The sequence below is a fragment of the Colias philodice genome, chromosome 9 (genome assembly GCF_061535455.1).
Source record: "Colias philodice isolate Cphi_HAF_F1 chromosome 9, ilColPhil1 Martin Lab GWU primary, whole genome shotgun sequence".
NCBI lineage: Eukaryota > Metazoa > Arthropoda > Insecta > Lepidoptera > Pieridae > Colias > Colias philodice.
Genome location: NC_143094.1, coordinates 3,334,837 through 3,353,513, shown reverse-complemented (window position 1 = coordinate 3,353,513; position 18,677 = coordinate 3,334,837). Strand labels below are relative to the sequence as shown.

Genomic DNA, 18,677 nt, shown 5'->3' with positions numbered 1-18,677 from the left:
TCATTCATTCAAACATTTTTGGTACTTCAAAAAAATTATATTATAAGAAAATTTATGAGCTTACTTTAGTTTTAAAGAAATATACATCCCTTTACTGACTCCCCGTATAATAAAGAAATTGTTGCCAATCACCTTTGCAATCTATTTGGTTTCATTAACTTTATGTTCGAAGATAAATTTTTTTCTAGTATGTAGTTACACGCGTATTTTTTTCGTTTATTTTCCATATCGAAATCAAATGTTTAAAAATACGAATATTTGCACAAAACTAAGATAAAAATAATCAATTAACAAAAATATTAAATTTAATGAAGTAGAGCAACTTTCACTTCGGTATGAAGGAAAATCGAGCGTAGAGCACACGTCAGAACGCTCCGGCCCAAGGAGCGCGACTAAAGAAATTCGCTAGGATTTTTCCTAATTATTTTAAATATTTTTTTAATATTTAAAGAATTATCAAAATTCAAAAAAAATGTTTTTTAAAGGATTAATACTCATTGGTCTTCAACCAACTCGAATAAATTAATGGAAAAAATAACTTTTAGCAGTATTTATCAATAGATTTTGTAAGGCAAAAAATGGGAAATTTAATGAATTTATAACGTTCTAATTAAGAAAATCATAAGTTTTTCGGCAATTGTATTCAGCAGTTTTTAATAACGACTATATTATAAGGATAATAATGCGCTGATCAGATTGTGTAAATTGTAATCGGTTGCAACGTAGTGAGTGCACAAACTTAGCTCGAAATGTCTTTGGGGGAAAGAGACTTATCTTGAAGGCCTGATTAAGGTAACATAAAGTAACTTTATAAATGTGAAAAAATTCACGCGCATTGCGTATATAACACTAATTGATAAACAAGAAAAAAAAATTCAGTTTATCATTTCATTAGCCGGGAAAAAATTGTCAAATAACTTGTTGAAAACGCAATTTTGCTAGACTGCAGCCTTAAATAAAAAAGCTTTTAAATTAAGAAAATTTTATTGAAACACCACACAACATTTAATTCGTTACTTATACATGACGATTTAACCTACCAAAATCATTGCAATAATTATTCGTGATTCAAAAGAAAATTTGTACCAACAATCCATGTGTCTATAATATTAAAAACGAAAAATTCAAGATCTATTCCCATTCGTCAAATACGCAGTTTTCAAGATACAATAGATGGTGTGTTTTACTGCTCCTCAAACTTCTTCTACACGTGGGACAGGCTGGTCGCATCTTTATAGCTCTAATTAGACATTCCGTGCAAAATATGTGACCACATATGGTTGAGGATACGGATTGCTTTGCAAAGTTTTCAAAGCATATAGGACATTTAATTTTTAAGCATCTATTACGTTTAGATTTTGTCTGAAAAAGTAATAGCAGAGTCAGTTTTATTAGATAGAGAATAATTAATCTAGTGGCATTATAACAGCCTAGATACGATTTTTGTTTGGGTGAACGTGTAGTTAGTATACAAACAAATTCAATAGATGCTAGTTACTTTTGTGACTTTCGTTTTATTTCCTTCTTTCTTAGTCCGTTTCTTTTTGCCATAAGTGGGTTTCACCACTTTGTTATCGGGCGTCATCACCAAACATGAAGCAATTAAAGTTTTGTTATAATAACATTATATCACCAATAATTTTATACTTGACACAATACTGCAGTTTTTGACACAATCCATTGATACCATTCTTTCTTTCATTCCCAATTCATTTCATTTCTGCCATCACAAGCTCTACTATTTATGACCTTTCCAAGGAGTTTCTCTAAACACAAGAAGAAAGACTCACTATACGTGGTACCTACTCAATAAAACAAGGAGCACCTTCTCTAATCCACAACATCATTGAGCACGGCAAATATAGAGTATGCGTTGTATAGTGCCTGAAAATTAAATTGATCGAAAAAAATTGTCCAATCCTGTAAAGTTTCTGTCAATCATTTTTTTATAGAAATGTTAAAGGATATGAAGAAATTGAGTATCTTTATTATATAAAGTCTTCAAATCTGACCATTTTCTCATTATCATCTTGTAAAGGCCTACACAACCAACCTGACTATACGTTTGAATGCACATAATAGACATGCCTCCGGCGCTGAGCTTAAGCGGTTTTTGTGCGGCTCTGATCACAATCAACAAATCTTTTTGAAGGTCCACAGGCCAAGATGTCCACGGAGATTCGTAAGCGGCCAGTGCTATACCTTCACTCTTTGCGTAAAATATTTTAGGTTAATAATTCACTTCTTAAATAAACATTATTCTAATTATTTTTTAGTAGGTAACATAGACTTAAAGGATGTACTATCTAACAGATTTACTCATGATTTACTATACATATTATCAAACTTGAGAATAGCAGCTTGAAAACTGATAAACACGACCAAATATGTATAAAGGTATAACATTTCTTTCAGATAACAAAAATTCAATTCAGTTAATATGGGAATCGAACCCACGCCCTCGCAATAATTGAGTTCACTAATCGCCACGAGGCACGATTTTTTCTATTTCAATGTAAATAGAATTTTGTTTTTTCCCTATGCGCATCCATATGCTTCGTTATACTTTTAATGTTAATGATGCATTGAAACGCACATGTCGACTTGTTTGCTCACATCATTGGCTTTAAAATATTGTGGGAACTAACAAAAGCAATGAAATCTAAATACTTATCTTACTTTTGCGATCAACTCATCCCCCAAGTAACAAAATATGTAAGCATTTAACAATGCAACGAATAAAAATGCTACAAAACTTGCTAGTAGAGTTTTCTGTTCAAAACCAACCTGAAATTAAATAAAAATCCCAAATTTTTTAACATTACTCTTTCTAAGCTTAAGGAAACGTTACTTTCTTCTGTTTGCATATATTTAGTTAATAGTAATATTGCTTAGTGCTTGCTACTTGCATCATTACTTCTGAATCGCCCCTGCTAGCAGGTATATTATATTTTATTCAAATGAAATAAAAAGTTTACTCACCACGGTCACCATTAATGCGTTTAAGCACAATTCTATAGTAACAGCTAGATTTTGTATTAAAAAGAATTCTTTGAAAATATTCGTGAAAGTATTTGAATATCTGAAACAGAGGATCATTAGAGTAATATCACTCTAAAACATCTTTACAACCACCCCAGCATGCTTTTATGCGTCTTTCAAACTTCCGTCTCATTAAAAACATTACCTCATTAAGCGTACATGTTTTTTAATTATTTCCTTAAACTCCATCCTCATTACATTTTCATTTCGCACAGAGAAATTCAAACCCCGCATTCTGTTCTGCAATTCATACAACTGATCGCAGAAATACATAATTATCGTGCAAACGAGTCCCTGCACGGCGAACGCTCTGTACATACACGGGATAAAAGTCAGTGCCAATATTTGACCCGCTAGCAACAAATTCATTTTGCTCTTTAGTGGATCGAAGGGCATCCAAGCTTCGACCGTCATCTCGCCTTTGTACTGGGCCAGTAAACTGAACGCCGAAACTATGGCCGTGGACAGAACTGTTATAAAAATTATATGTAAAGACATAAACTTCTTCCGATCCTCTGTAACTATATCACCAGAATGTTTTATCTCAAATATCAAATCTTTCAGCTGTTTTCTTTTTAGAATAAAGAAGACTGCCTTCAATCCGAAATTATAAGCCACGAGCGTTTTATCTAAATTGGACATTAGAACAATTGTATCATCTTTATGCTGATATGTTCCGATACCAGTTATAACGATATAAATGATAGAAAGAAGATGTAGGATAATTTCAAATATTTTGTATAAAAATTCTTGAAGATTGGATTCATGTTTAGGCCATAAACCAACATAGTACAAATATTTTTCGTTGAAATTGAAAAAGTCTTGCTCTGCATTGAACAGTGTTAACTTGAGCGCAGCCATTCTGCAAATAGCGTCCATGAAAATTAGTTTAAATTATGTGACTAAACTAATCAATTGCAAGTGCAGGTTAAAGTTTTAGCAACAAAGTTTCTTAAGCAAATTGTAGCAAGAAATGTGTAATCATGAAATATAATTGAGAATAATTTAAACTTAATGGCAAATTACAAATCGAACTAGAACGAGATCGTTATATGAAAAAAATAGGCGTATAGTTCTTATTAAATTTAGTTTAGTTTGGTCAGGATTTTACGATATTATTTAAAGAGATAAATAAAACTCAGGTAAATAAAATACACTATATTTTATTAGTCAGTCGATACACGGAATACAATCAAGAGAAAGCTTCGTGGATAAAAGACAGCTTCGTCTTTGTGTTCATGGAAGTGTATTTACATTTATTCCTTAATAGTTTCACTAATTTCTTTGGTCCACAGCAGTACAGATTTATGTGATGTCTGAAAAATAAAATGAAGAATGATTGAATTTGAAAATATGAACTTAAAACCTGATCCCTTTCTGACATATTTCTATTTCGAAATAATAATCCTTTTATTTCCAAAGTATGTTAATAATTTACAATTGAGGAACTATCGATGTTTTGTATTCTGACCTAAAGTGAAATAATTCTTTTCAAATACATGAAAACTGATAAATTTAAACAAGGTATGCAATGAAAACAGACTAACCCTGGATACAAATGAACCCAATACCCAAAAACCCGATCCCAATGCGGTCTTCCTCTTCTTATCCTACACCCAACTAACGGATAGTCCTTTATAACATCACAACCTGCATCCACTTTAATGTTAACTTTGCCCAGATTCGCCATTTTTATATCAACTAAATTATTCCGTTTAAGCTTAGGAGTTAGAAGCGTAGCATTTTCATCCCCCGATCCATTCTTGCGTGCATTTTTATTCACTGGTTTCTTTGCACTGAAATTATCTTTGTAAATCTTAACATCTATATCGATAAAGCTATTTCTTTTGATTTTAGGAGTCAAAAGTATGGTTTTCTCAGTATCATTAATTTTGTCTCTTTGTAATACATGAGTTAGATTGCCTTTATCGTTAACAATTATTGTATGTGTTGCTTGAGTGGTTTTATTTTCTTTGGAATTCGTAACGTATAATTCAAGATGGAGTCTGTCTGGTCGATTTGCGTATCTGAGCTTACTTATGCATTTATTGGCTAAGTCTGCCAGCCAATATACTTCGCGTTCAGTTCGAACAATCCAAATTAAATGTATCCTTCCGGGGTATCGACTTCTGGGATTTCTGTAGACATAAAAAATACAATATGAATCCCTTTAGTGTGAACTTTCTTTTTATTAGGAACAAAGTTTTTAAAGCAGCGATTAATTGCATATTTTTGACATAAAATTCATAGACAAATTACCTGCAAATATCCTCCAACATGGCTACAAAGGGAGTTATTCCCACGCCAGCCGCCACGCAAATCGCTATATCACACTTACTCGCGCCCTCCATTGGACTCGAAAATGGCCCATCTATTAAAACGCTGTCCAAAAATAATATTAATTATTATACTTATACACTCTATTATACTTTATCATAATGAAACAGTACTAGGAATTAAATACATTGTTGCAATGGAAATGTAGACTTCGAAGAAAATCACTTAGAAGCCCTTGTAATAAAGTTAGTGTGTCAAGTAGTTAAGTATGTGAACATTTCGGTATGTAGGTATCGAGTGTTTGTTATGGTTTGTTTGTTACGTACATCTAGAACAATGCTGTTATTAATTCCTACTATTTTAATTGATACACAAATAGCTTTTGAGGCTTTTGAGGCAAAAAATTAATGGTACAAAACTGAAAGCACATCCTTATATTTTACATATCATATGACGGAGTCCTAACATAACAAAATAAGACAAAAAACACATAATTGAGCACCCTATTTAGCACTTTATTAAGACGAAAAAGTCCCAAATATAAATCACCTTATTTGATTATGTTCCCGCTCCAAAAGCACCTTTTCCAACGCTTCGGTCCAGTCGCCTTTGACTTTGACCCACAGTTCAAATTCCTGGTGGTCACTCGTTGGAATCTGGAATACCAGTGGTGTACATTGTAGCCAAATATACCTACGTGTTACTGCGTTATTATGACGTACACTATTTTCTAATTTCATCATGTGAATGAATTACTACTATGTATAGGTATAATAATGTTAAAGTTACTATTTTTCTATAGAGTAAACATGAAAAATAAAACTTTCGGAGAAGCAATTTTTGCTGGATCTTAATTTTCGTCACTAGATATATTTTTTTTTATTTAAGTCCCCCACAAAATTTACACGGATAAAAACATTATACATTTCATGGATAAAAATGTAATCGACAATAGAAAATACCAATTCAATGAAATATTTTCAAAGTATTTCAAAGTGATAGACCACCGGGACTCGACTTCTATAAAGTTTTACCAACTATATAACTTAAAGCAAAATACAATCTTCACAAAGAAAACTACTCTAAACCTAACTCTAAATCTAATCTCACCTTAACAACAGTGAATGGATGCCACTCTATCATGGACACATCCAAACACTGAAGTAGAACATACTGTCCCATGCGACACGAGAACTTTTCTGGACAAGTTAGCACTATACTGAGAGTCCTACCTGCCATGTGGGATACCTGGAAGCGTGATTTGTTATTGCTATGACGTAATAAATAAGTAAATAATTTATTTTCACATAATAATTTTACAAATCAAAGTGACCCAGGCTCCGAAGAACTGTTTTTCAGGCAATGAATGGCAAACACTTTTATGCGATTTTGTTTCTAGGGTAAAGTTTTAGTGATTTATTGCGTAAATTGAAAATAAGAAATCGGTATGGGGTTTCATAAAATTTTAACGCTCGAAACTGAGATAAAATTTGAAATCTATCGTTTTTTATCGAAATTAAATTGAGAAATGCGACACCTAGATTATAGTTACCCAAAAACAATAAATAGAAAATTTATTGTATTCGGGATCAAAATGGAAAAAATTATTTTTCGATATATTTATGCAAAATTTTTGCAAATAATTGACGCCATATCTACCTAAGCCACTTTAACTTAGGCTAAGTGACCAAACATTTTTGAGATGAATATATCTATAAGATAAATTAATCGCAACCTTAATAAGGTAATGTAATTAATAAAGCAACAGTCAGCAATCTAGAAGGAATCCATCGTTCGCGGCAAAGCGGATTATGTTCAATCGGTTACTGGGCCACATACGGTTGGAGACTCCTTACTAAATATTTTATTACGTTTTATTTATTATAAGAGAGATATGATACGTATTATTGTTGTAAATAAAATAAACTTAAGATTTTGTTTTGTAAAAAGTTTGAAAATTAATAATTTATTAGAAAAATATTGAATGAAAACAACCAACTCAAACAAAATGAAGTTCATGTTTAAACATAATATGTAACTAACAAAAAATCGATGTTGAGATATCGAGGTACATACTTATTAAACACCGAAGTAAGAAGTTGAAATTTAATACCCCCACTTACCCTAACTATCGCCACTTTTGATAGGTTTCTAACAAAAATCCTCCACAACAGATCCACAAAATAACAACTAAGCGGTAGTGCCATCCACAGCCAAGTCTGAAAATAAATAAATAATAAATCATCTTGATTAAAAAATGCTGTATCCAATAATAAAATTAGCTTTGTCAAACTTATTGGTAGTTACTGTATCTCAAATTAAAAATACATTCCCATCTGTGGTTCTATTCGTAATAAATGATATGATAAAGCAACCAGAATATCGGAAAAGATAATGAGAGGTTTATAAATCCTATGTTGAATTCGCCAGAGTTGTATTCAAGTCAATATTAATTAGGCAAAATACCTAATTCTAAGCAAAACTTTCATATCAACTCTCGTAAAGCCGTAAAGTCAAAAGCAAACTTTTGTCATTTGAAACAACGAAAGCTGGATACGCATGACCCTTCTATAGGATAAAAATAGATAGGTGCATTAATTATTATTAAGCCCCTGTTGTTTTTACGTCTTTTCATGTATGAACAAAAATTATTTTGAAAAATACAGGGTGCCCACTGTTGGTATACTAAGCTCAAAGGAGGTTATAGTTCTGTATACACTGAGTACGTAAAAAATACTTATAAAATTCCAGACGCAGTTTTTTTTTTTTCAAATAGATGAATTCTTAAAACTCTATGTGTACACCCATAACAAGCAACCTGCCCAGCTTTGCTACCAGCTCGTGAGCTATCGTTTAATATTATGTTTTCATAGACAAAATGCTCACATTAGCGAAGCGATATATGCCGGCCGCGGCTGCGCGAAGTTATAGAAGAAAACATGGATTTTCAGGAAAAATTTTGCAAATTTTTTTTGATGTAATTTTGTTGTTTAAGTATTTGTCACGCGATCAGTGTATGCAAAACTACAAGTCTCTTCGCGCTTAGTAAACCAATAGTAGGACACCCTGTATATCCCCGATTTTATCCCACAATCACGACCATGACAATGAGACATTTACACAACAAATGCTATCAATTCAAAGCAGTCAATATACTGATTGAATCAACTTTCAATGTATAATGATTTCAGGGCGTATAAGGTTAAATTTAAATACATACAAGGTCACCAGTGAATCATAAATTTCAAGTTGACATACTTATTAATGGTTAACCAACAGGATTGATTAAAACGAATTGCGTTTTGAAATTCATTGGCTTGTAACTTATGAATCCTTTTAAATACATTAATGTAATAGAGCACTTTGGATATAGTTAAGTTCTATAAGTGCTGTAGTTTTATATAGCTGACTCACCTAATTGAAGTAATGTTAAACCAATAAAGTATAGCGTAATAAACATTTTACTATTAAAGTGATAAATGAGATAAAAAATAATTAAAAGATCATCCCGTTACTTAAGTACTCAGATGTGTCTCTATCCCGACATAAAATAATAACGCTCGCTATTAAAACCTCCATTGAAAGTGATAAAACTCTCACATAAAGCATAACGTACAATAAATATCACTTAAATGTCTGGAAGCACAGCTTTGCATACGAGACAAATTGGTAGGTACATTAAGTCCATTATTTAATTCCCCTATCAAGTGCTACTAATGGCTCCCTCCCCTTTATATCCCCTTAAAAGCAAAACCGTTTCTATTTCAACGAGATTTAATCATGACGTAATAAGCATCGTTTGCAGGAAATGGATATTAATGACGGCGATCCTGTTGAAAGACAATGATAGATATGCAAAATGCTGAATTGGAATAATTTTGGGTGCGAACTGCGAATATCAAATTTGATATGGAATCTAATACTGCGATAATAGACGCCGAAATTCTTCAATGTAGGTATGCCTTTACATAGTATAGTGCTCAATTTTAAAAAAATCAACTCAGAACAGGCAAAATTGAAAAATCGTAAAAATCAGTTTGATGCAACGAATAATGAAATAGTCACTTACCTTTGATTTAATAGCAGAAAATTTTGGCACAACTACCTCTTCGGAATAATATAATAATTGACTAGTATTAATACTGTTCATTTCATCATCTAAATTCTCCTCTTTCAGGACTCCACTGAAACAATGTTCTATTAATTTATACCACCTCATAGATACAAAAAACAAAATCAAACTGAACTCGGCTGTTTTTAGTTTGTAGTGTTTTACGAAGCTTTAAAAGTTTCAAGGGTATAAAACTAAAATAGTAATAAGAAAAAATGTAGAGTACGGACACTAGAAAATAACAATATATCATTAAACACATTTTCATAGCCTTATGCCCAAATATTTTACCTCAATGGATGAATCATCAGCATCACCATAAAAGGCAGGTACAAATGATGCGTATACCAGAAAGCATTGTACACTCTACGCCTGACCACTCGCATGGACGTTATGCCCATACTTAATATTATCAACAGCATTGAAACCCCAGACACGCCTGCTACACTCATCAATAAGTTTAAGGGACTCTGAAATGTTCGGAGTTATTAAAATTTGATATAAATTCTACCAACAATATTGTTAGTTTAAAAACTGAATCCGACTAATAAAACACACTCTAAAAAGTACGAAACAAGAAAATAGTCTCCGCTGATAGAGATTTGTTTAAATGATACATGTGATCGCATGCCACTTTTATTTATTATGTATTATAATGAATCTGCTTTTGAAGGTATGTGGCATATTACGCTCATGGCTAGGCTAGTTTTTATTTTGGTAAAAAATAAAAGAACGAAAATAGCATTCGATAGGTGCTATCGGAGGTAGGTCTATGTATTACAATCTATTGAAAAATATTTTCCTAGAACAACATTCGCGTAAAGAATCCACGGTATTCCTTATTATGCATTCCGTATGAAAACCTAAAAACAAAGACCTAGAGAGCTGGAGTGGGTCTTTTTTGTAGGTCTCTGAATAAACAGCAAAGTTACGAATATACGGTCAACTAGCACTTGTAATATTACTACTAGACGTACTACAAGCGTACGTACTACGTACCTAGTACGAGTGAATAATTGCTCCTGGGTGTGTCCTTGAGCTAGCTTGCCTAGATGCTAAAGTTTCTAAAGCTAATTATAGTTCGTATAGTAAATAGTAACAAATTATATATTTCACATTTAAGCCGGCCATTATTTTTGCATTAAAAATAAATAAATCAACATTCTATTTTTTAATATAACAAATTAAATCTTTAAAATGTAGAGACGTTTGAATAAAAAAATATATATCCACCATGTTACACACCGTAAAAATTCAGTTCATAATCCCTACTGAAACAGCATATGCGTTCTAAATATCCTCATTAAAAAAGCAATTACGTGTCCTTTCAGTAAAGATAAATGCATATAACTCGTCCTGGCCAAAGGTTACGTTCTCATTTTAATCACCTCCAACACTCGAGTGTGTTTGTTCATCATGCAGCTCGGAAACAAGACAATCCACTATACCCCATACGAGGACTCGACAATGCGTGGCCCACGTTTAGTCTAAAATGCACATGAGTTTTGCTCAAGCGTTTTTCATTCCATGTTGCATAGTCACCTTTTGCCCAGTTTTACCGTGTTCCGAGAAACTGCTATTGAAACTTTCATTCTTTGTAAAAAAATGTTTGCTAAGAAAAATAGTTGTCCTATCCATAGCTGCATAATTTGTCTTTTAGGGCCGATTTTTAAATCCTTGGATAAAACTTATTCGTCGAATAATGTATAAAACTACCATTTTAAAAACATATTCTAATTGCCCGTATTTGACAGTTTACGTAACATTTTAATATTATCGTGTAATACTTTATTGGACGGATAAATTTTAACCAAGTATTGAAAAATCGGCCCTTAATAGAATTGTCGAATAACTAAACATTGTTCACTAGGACTTGACCAGACTATTGGCATTTAAATATTTCAAAATAACCTAAGCATTTTAATACCCATTATACCAACCCATTGTTCCGCTTCATAAGATATCTATGTAAAGTAGTTTAAATAAACAGTACAAGTTGCTTTATTACGGTCGATTCACAATACCTAGGTAATTCAATAAATAGGATTAAAAGTGACTCACCTCATTTTTATATCTAGCTAGGTTTATTTCGATCCTTTCCTCGTCATAGCTCCGGGAAAAATTCCATAGGTTTACAAAGTGGGATATGGAATGTATGACTGAAAGAAAATATAGAAATGCAATCTCTGAAGAGAATTTATACGTCTTTTCCACATCTTTACTGTAACCAGATATATGATAGGAATCCAAGATTTGTAGATGGAATATGTAGTTATAAAATATGTAGGTACATATAGATTTTAGATTCCCAAATAGGCACAATTAACATAGATTTATTCTAAAAGAATATGTTTACCAAAATTTTTTCAGGTATCAGTAAAACCTCCAATAATTGAACCTTCAGAGAAACAATTGAATTAAAATATCATGTGTATAAATGAGGTGTAAATATTTGAAATTTCTAACCGCATAATATAGCAATTACAAATGCGCCATCGAGCTACCAATATAATTGATGTATCGCTCCCAAAAGCATACCTAATAACCACTGGCTTATAACAGACTGCCTTCCCTGCCTCCTTCCACACGAACCCATGTCCCATGAAACATGGAGGGTTTAATATGCGTCTATTTTCAAACATTCTCGCATGCTTTCGTATTAACTTTTGTACGCTTACTTCAATTCCCAAACGGTGTTGTACCGTCATTAGCCTACGTCTGAAGGACTTAATCGTGTTCTGAGGGACGTTTTAGGTCTAAAAAAGATGTAAGGAGCTTTGTGAGCAAAGCTACTAATATTTTCACTCTTTTTAAAATAAATGAGTGGACGTCTAGACCTTTGTTTGAGTTCCGAAAAAAATTAAAAAATATTCGAGATGTTGGTAGAGACGATTTTGTAGAGTTATGTAAACTTGAGGTTGTTCTTTTATTATTCCGTTTTCAACGCAACAGCAATGTGAAATACCGAATAAGAGAGTATTCGGACGATAATAACCCAGCGTTTTAGACATAACAAACACTTGCCATAGCTTATGTTAAGTTCCTAGCTAATAGTAAATTGACGGAAATTTCGTTTCGTTTGTAAAATTAGAATTCGCTCTCTAGAATGGGAGTAAGGAGCAGTCAAAGTAGAACAGGTTAATGTCGGCTCTCGTAAAGTGCGTACGGTAAGAACTTTGAACTATTTGCAAAGTCTTACGTAAAGCTGGCTGCAGAACTTTCTAGAGAGCGTAGTAAATTCTTAAAGTTAAGTTTGGGTTAAGTGCCTCTAACACTGTAAATTTGAATGAAACTTTCTGAGTTGTAGCTCTGAGCATGCTTGGAAAATTTTGATCTGCATTTAAGAGAACACACTAGAACAGAACAATGTTAATCTGGAAATTAAGAAATGACTTTAACCATCGTAATCTATATCACAGACTAATAATAATATACTACGTATACAATCTATATAATATTATATAAAAACTTCGTGCCACTTATTTTGTCATATTTTTAACCGACTTAAAAAAAGGTGGATGTTATCGATTCGGCCGGTATATATTTTTTTATAAGTAGTATAATGCACAATATAATATTATATACTGTAACTAAATTACACCTTAAACACCTAGAACTTACCGCCAAATATCAGAAGCGTACAGGCTACAGTCATATGGAAACTTTTCGCCCTCTCCAGCCAGAAGAAAAAGAGTCCTGGGCATAATTTTGACAGAACACGATACAGGATTTGATTCAATTTTTTGCATAGAGGCAACAGTACGAGTGCACAACATACATTAAGAACAGTCGCTGTTCCCCGAGATACGCAGAGTCCTGACTGTGAAAGAAATATTAGCGATATAATGTTCTTTCTTTGATGAAAAACTGAAGCTATAGGTACAATACTTTATTTGTCTTAAAGAAGTAGATAATGACGACAAATCATTTGAAAAAATAAATAACTTCGTGTAAGTAGTCGTAGAAATGAATTTTTATTCACTATTGTACAGGGACAAATACATAAAAAATCTTACCCCTAGCATTCGCCTTAAATAATAAAATTGTCGTCCGTTCGAATAATAAATAAAACTGCTATAAAAAAGATAAATGACTAGTGAGATCCATGATATCTGAAACAAAAGAAATATCTATATTTAACTAATAATTCTACACTTACATATAAGAATTACCTAGTTTCAAATGGGTATTATATAGTCGTCAAAAGAAGTGATGTATTCAACAAGGAAAACGCAATGTGTAAACTGTAAACTTATAAAATTAGCAAGATATACGAGGTTGTAGGCCACAAGTCATGATACAAAATATATAGTATATTATAGAAACTGAATGTGCAAATTTATTATGTAATAAATTAAATGATACATTATGCACATGCGCACGAAACAAACCAAAGTTACTTAAGTCGGTACAATCTAAAGTACCTGAGAGAATGAGATAATAATGAAGATTTAATTTCTTATATATTTTTGACTTCTAATAGATAACTAATAAAAAATCATCGTAATTTTTTTCAAAATTGTCCGGATTACTAAGTAAATTTGTGTACAAATTTTGTATTTAGTTGCAGTAACCCTGAAATTTTTGACGCATCTGTTTATTTATGCGAACATGATTTAAAAATAAACCGCAACATGCACAATTTATCTTCTGAACCTAGCAAGACTGTTTATCTCACGTACAAACAGTATTGATAAACTCCAATATGCTCTAACGATGGCTAGTTAATGGTTACTATGTACCAAAATATCCTCGTATACATTTTCAATACATATCTAAAACATTCGCTATTACTTGGCGAATGTTAAAGAATTCTAACGCACTATCATAACCTTACCAATTGGAATGGTATTACATTGATAAAAAGCTCCTTACGAGACATGAAGCGATAAGCACTTACTCATATGTTTATCGGTTCATGTCGCGTGTCTATAAACTTATTTCTAAATTCGGTAGGTTCGCGTATCACATAGTAATTGATAGTAAATACCTAGCCTTATCTTACAACGAGCCATGAAGTTAAAACTTTTCTCAATAATAACTCTACGTATCAATTGCAAGCAAAAGAGTTGCTATCATACCTTTGTACAGACGTAAGAACATAAATCGCAGCAATCTAACGTCGGATGCAAACTGTACTCTAGACTCTAGAGCAGACTCTATTCAAATGTTGTGCGTAAAGACAACCTATACAAGTGCTTTGACAGCGCACTCCCATTGAACATCTGAATGGGGATATGGGACCGATGACAGCTCGCTTGAGGCCCGGGTGTGGCCCCGCATTAATTATTGGATGTTGAACGCGGTGTTTGAAATCTCATTTGCATTTGCATGCGATGAGATGACGTTTCCGTACTAATCCACACGCATAAAGGCTTTTGATTGCGTTAGGGATTGAGTACTAATGTTACATTGTACCAATTATTGAATGTATAAATCAATACATCAAAGATGTCGTATTTCTTTGAAGTGATAAATCTTCTCTACTATATAAAAATAAGTCAAGTTTTCCTTCCTGACGCTATAACTCCATAACGCACGACTCGATTTCCACGGTTTGGCATTCGTTGGAAAGGTCTCGGGCTCCGTGAGGTTAATAGCAAAGAAAATTCAACAGAAAAATTTCAACAGAAAAGCGGGAAAAAATGAAATGTTACATAAAATGAAGCCATCTGGTGCCGAAACGGAATTCGCCGGGTTTGCTAGTTACCTATAAGATTATCATTTCTAACACTATGTCACGAAATGAAAGACTTTCTAGTAACCAAATGTATAAAGAAAAATATGATACTCATTTTCATCATCTCTTTATTTAGATTAAGGGTGCACTCACACACATCAGTCACCGTCACGGCACGTCACCGGACAGGATTAAAAAAAAATATGTATCAATAGTTCTAGTATGACTCTGTTCCCACACGACAGTCGCCGGCACGAAATCTATCAGTGACGTCCCCGGTCAGGCACGTCAAATAATCTTTCCATACATGTATCATACTTTTATGCCCACTCACCCGGTGCCGTCACGTCTCAGTTCAGTCAGCGTCGTGCTACCGTCAATTGCTACATGTTCTCTAGCGTGACACACGTCTAATCACTGACTAACCTGATGTATGTGTTCAATGATTCAGTCAAACCGGCGACGTGACTGACGGACAACATGACGGTGACTGGTGTTTGTGGATACGTACACAAACCGTCACCGATCAGTCATCGGTGACTTGACGGTGACTGATGTGTGTGAGTGCACCCTTAGGGTGCACTCACACACATCAGTCACCGTCACGGCACGTCACCGGACAGGATTAAAAAAAAATATGTATCAATAGTTCTAGTATGACTCTGTTCCCACACGACAGTCGCCGGCACGAAATCTATCAGTGACGTCACCGGTCAGGCACGTCAAATAATCTTTCCATACATGTATCATACTTTTATCCCCACTCACCCGGTGCCGTCACGTCTCAGTTCAGTCAGCGTCGTGCTACCGTCAATAATTGCTACATGTTCTCTAGCGTGACACACGTCTAATCACTGACTAACCTGATGTATGTGTTCAATGATTCAGTCAAACCGGCGACGTGACTGACGGACAACATGACGGCGACTGGTGTTTGTGGATACGTACACAAACCGTCACCGATCAGTCATCGGTGACTTGACGGTGACTGATGTGTGTGAGTGCACCCTAAAGCTATTAATTAAGAATCAAGTCAGTCATTAATCTAGATTTTAAAACAATATATAGGTCATAGTAAGGGTCATAGATTATATCTGGCTGACACTCGAAGATATTTTTCTCTAATAATATCAAATAATAAATTATAACAAAACAACTATTTTAATTAATATCCAACAATTTTTAATTACATATTTTGAAATGTTTCAATTATGTATTTTTGTATGATAAGAAATAAAATCTCATGACTCTATATCCTCAAATTACGATGTAGAGCATTTTTTGGAATGTAGAGCAAACTACGTTAAGCAAACACATGAGGTTAATGTCCTTCCACTTAACCCAAGATTTGAATTATATAAGATATCAATCAACACATAGAGCTATCTAATTAATTAACTGTGACCTAGCAACGCCTAATCTTCGAGACACCTGTCTACGTGAAAAAACAAACACGGTCAATGCCTCAACGCGTGCGTAATTCATGAAAACAGATAAATTAAACAATGAATAGGAAATTTGTTAATAAAACAAATTTCAAGGATGAAGAATCTAGGTAATGTGATATTTTTTTAACTTTGCTATAAGTAGGTACTTAAGTACATACAATTGTAAAATGTTATAAATAATTTGATAGTTTAAAAAGAAAATAATAGAAAATATATAACACCTATACTTTAGAAAAAGATAATAAGACAACCTAATCGAATTTCGAAAGGATCCAAAGAAAAAGGAACAAAACCTAACCTAACACTAATTAAGAGATCAAGGTTTACCTGTATTATCCAGCCAGTTTAAATTATATTTCTGGGAATTATAAATTAAAATGGTTTTATCCTGCGCTCTTTTTCTAATTTATAGCTATCAATAACGTTAAGAAATAATAGGACGTGATGTTTTTATCAAAATAGTAGTTAAATATTTTAGACGACTAAGAACATTTCTTTAAAAAAAATATTCATAGGAATAATATGTGGATATATGTAAAATATCCCACCTTACAAATAATAGAACTTATTTATCAAAATGTGACTTTGTGAAAATTTAAAAAACTTTTTTAACCATTTTCAACTCGATGTGATATATTATTTTTTCTATGAAACTGCAAACAGTATAGAATAGAGATATATTATATATTGAGCCATTTATTTTATTGACAACAAAATTTATTACCACATATTGTGATAAGGATTCTCAATATATCATGGCTTATAAAGAATGCAACAAAACCAAATCACGCTTCCAATACCACAGTCCACACCGTTACAACAGAATCCCTTGCTCACGTTGCAAAAATCTCGCATGCTGTTCACTGCCCTTGTACAATGCAAGCTCTGTCTATATTCGCGATATATAACAGTAATGTACGCAAATAGTTTCATATTATCCATATAACAAAACGCGAAGTTGACATCACCGATTTCTTGGAATTGTGTAAGCCAGAACAAACTTAAAGTGATTTCATGTTAGCCGCTTTTATGTAAAGTAACTGGAACTATTTTGTAATAAATATGAAGTAATCATGAATGAAAAGTTTGATTTATTTTTTATTTTTATACAGATACGTACATTGAAACTTGAATGGATAAATAATGATAAGTCATATATGAAATGTTTTACTCACCAAAAAGAAACGCTGCTTTAAAAATACACAACCGACACTCATAAAACGTGCCATTACGCGCGTAAAATAATTTAAAATTTACAAAACACGCGCTATTTCATTCATGACAAAAACATTTTTCGTTTTAAAAATTCGAACAAATTTCCCGCCGTATTTTTTTTTTTTTTAATAATGTCACGTATGGCCGAACATTATACAGCCGCGGTTGTGCGAAGGAGAGCAACGTGTGACTGGCTGACTAGTGACTGCCGCGTAAAACGCCAGAGCATACGGAGATAGGTCATCGTAACGTCCCTGCTACAGTGTAGTCCAGCTGTTGTCTTAAATTGCCTGAAGACTGAAACCAATTAACTACTTCTCGTTTAAAGTTGAGAAGAAAGGCTCGCGTACCTACCATTTTACTAAACCATTTAATACAACTGGAAATTACGGTACTAAACTTTTAATTCAAGTAGAATTTTCATTCTTCTATACATTTACTAACCTTTTGCTGAATTTATTAAAATTCACTAGGTACGTGTTTTTTTTTTTAATCGGTATTCAACATTAAATTTCAAAATGATTGAACAAACCTATATATTATTAGATTTTAATTCCTTTTTATAATGTTATGAGTTATGACTTACTCTACAAAATTTTCTATACGTGAAGACATGCGGAAAAACTTATTGTTAAGTATACGTTTATAAAGTTTTAATAATATTCTTCAATGATGATTTTTTAACGAGTAATCATTTTTTATTAAAAAATTTTAAGGAAGAATCACTAAATTAAAACACAGTTAGCGGAATGATTCATGGCATATTTATTGGGCAATAGCCCACAATATTGTGTGGGCAGACGACAGATCAAACAGCTGATATAAATAGATTATGAACATACGGATTTTTGTGTTTAACTACATAGTTTAAAAATCAATCTTTGTAAAAGAAGTTAATAATATA

The 18,677-nt window shown here is 32.8% G+C and overlaps 2 protein-coding genes across 2 annotated transcripts; both read right to left on the bottom strand.

The window, feature by feature from the left end:
- Positions 1–1,804: 1,804 nt before the first annotated feature.
- Positions 1,805–3,903, bottom strand: LOC149485718 (odorant receptor 30a-like). The gene is made up of 5 exons (XM_089698713.1): positions 3,188–3,903; positions 2,983–3,082; positions 2,680–2,787; positions 2,054–2,209; positions 1,805–1,884 (listed from the first exon to the last, which is right to left on the bottom strand). Exons 1-5 carry the CDS (start codon positions 3,901–3,903, stop codon positions 1,831–1,833), a joined length of 1,134 nt encoding a protein of 377 aa, XP_089554839.1. The 3' UTR covers positions 1,805–1,830.
- A 286-nt stretch (positions 3,904–4,189) lies between these two features.
- Positions 4,190–17,958, bottom strand: LOC149485717 (NADPH oxidase 4-like). The gene is made up of 12 exons (XM_089698968.1): positions 17,734–17,958; positions 13,447–13,542; positions 13,052–13,250; positions 11,492–11,589; positions 9,722–9,900; positions 9,389–9,503; positions 7,443–7,538; positions 6,430–6,567; positions 5,869–5,975; positions 5,302–5,424; positions 4,590–5,180; positions 4,190–4,358 (listed from the first exon to the last, which is right to left on the bottom strand). Exons 1-12 carry the CDS (start codon positions 17,785–17,787, stop codon positions 4,235–4,237), a joined length of 1,920 nt encoding a protein of 639 aa, XP_089555094.1. The 5' UTR covers positions 17,788–17,958; the 3' UTR covers positions 4,190–4,234.
- Between the last annotated feature and the right edge of the window lie 719 nt (positions 17,959–18,677).

What these genes read in the sequence shown, in the direction of transcription:
- LOC149485718 (XM_089698713.1), bottom strand. Translation starts at nt 3,903, where the DNA reads ATGGCTGCGCTCAAGTTAACACTGTTCAATGCAGAGCAAGACTTTTTC. An exon ending in GGGATGAGTTGATCGCAAAA is followed by an intron (nt 2,210 to 2,679) that starts GTAAGATAAGTA and finishes TTTTACGCAAAG; the next exon opens with AGTGAAGGTATAGCACTGGC. An exon ending in GCATTCAAACGTATAGTCAG is followed by an intron (nt 1,885 to 2,053) that starts GTTGGTTGTGTA and finishes TTTAATTTTCAG; the next exon opens with GCACTATACAACGCATACTC.
- LOC149485717 (XM_089698968.1), bottom strand. Translation starts at nt 17,787, where the DNA reads ATGGCACGTTTTATGAGTGTCGGTTGTGTATTTTTAAAGCAGCGTTTC. An exon ending in ATTTAAGGCGAATGCTAGGG is followed by an intron (nt 13,251 to 13,446) that starts GTAAGATTTTTT and finishes TTTCTTTCACAG; the next exon opens with TCAGGACTCTGCGTATCTCG. An exon ending in ATCCATTCACTGTTGTTAAG is followed by an intron (nt 5,976 to 6,429) that starts GTGAGATTAGAT and finishes CTGGTATTCCAG; the next exon opens with ATTCCAACGAGTGACCACCA.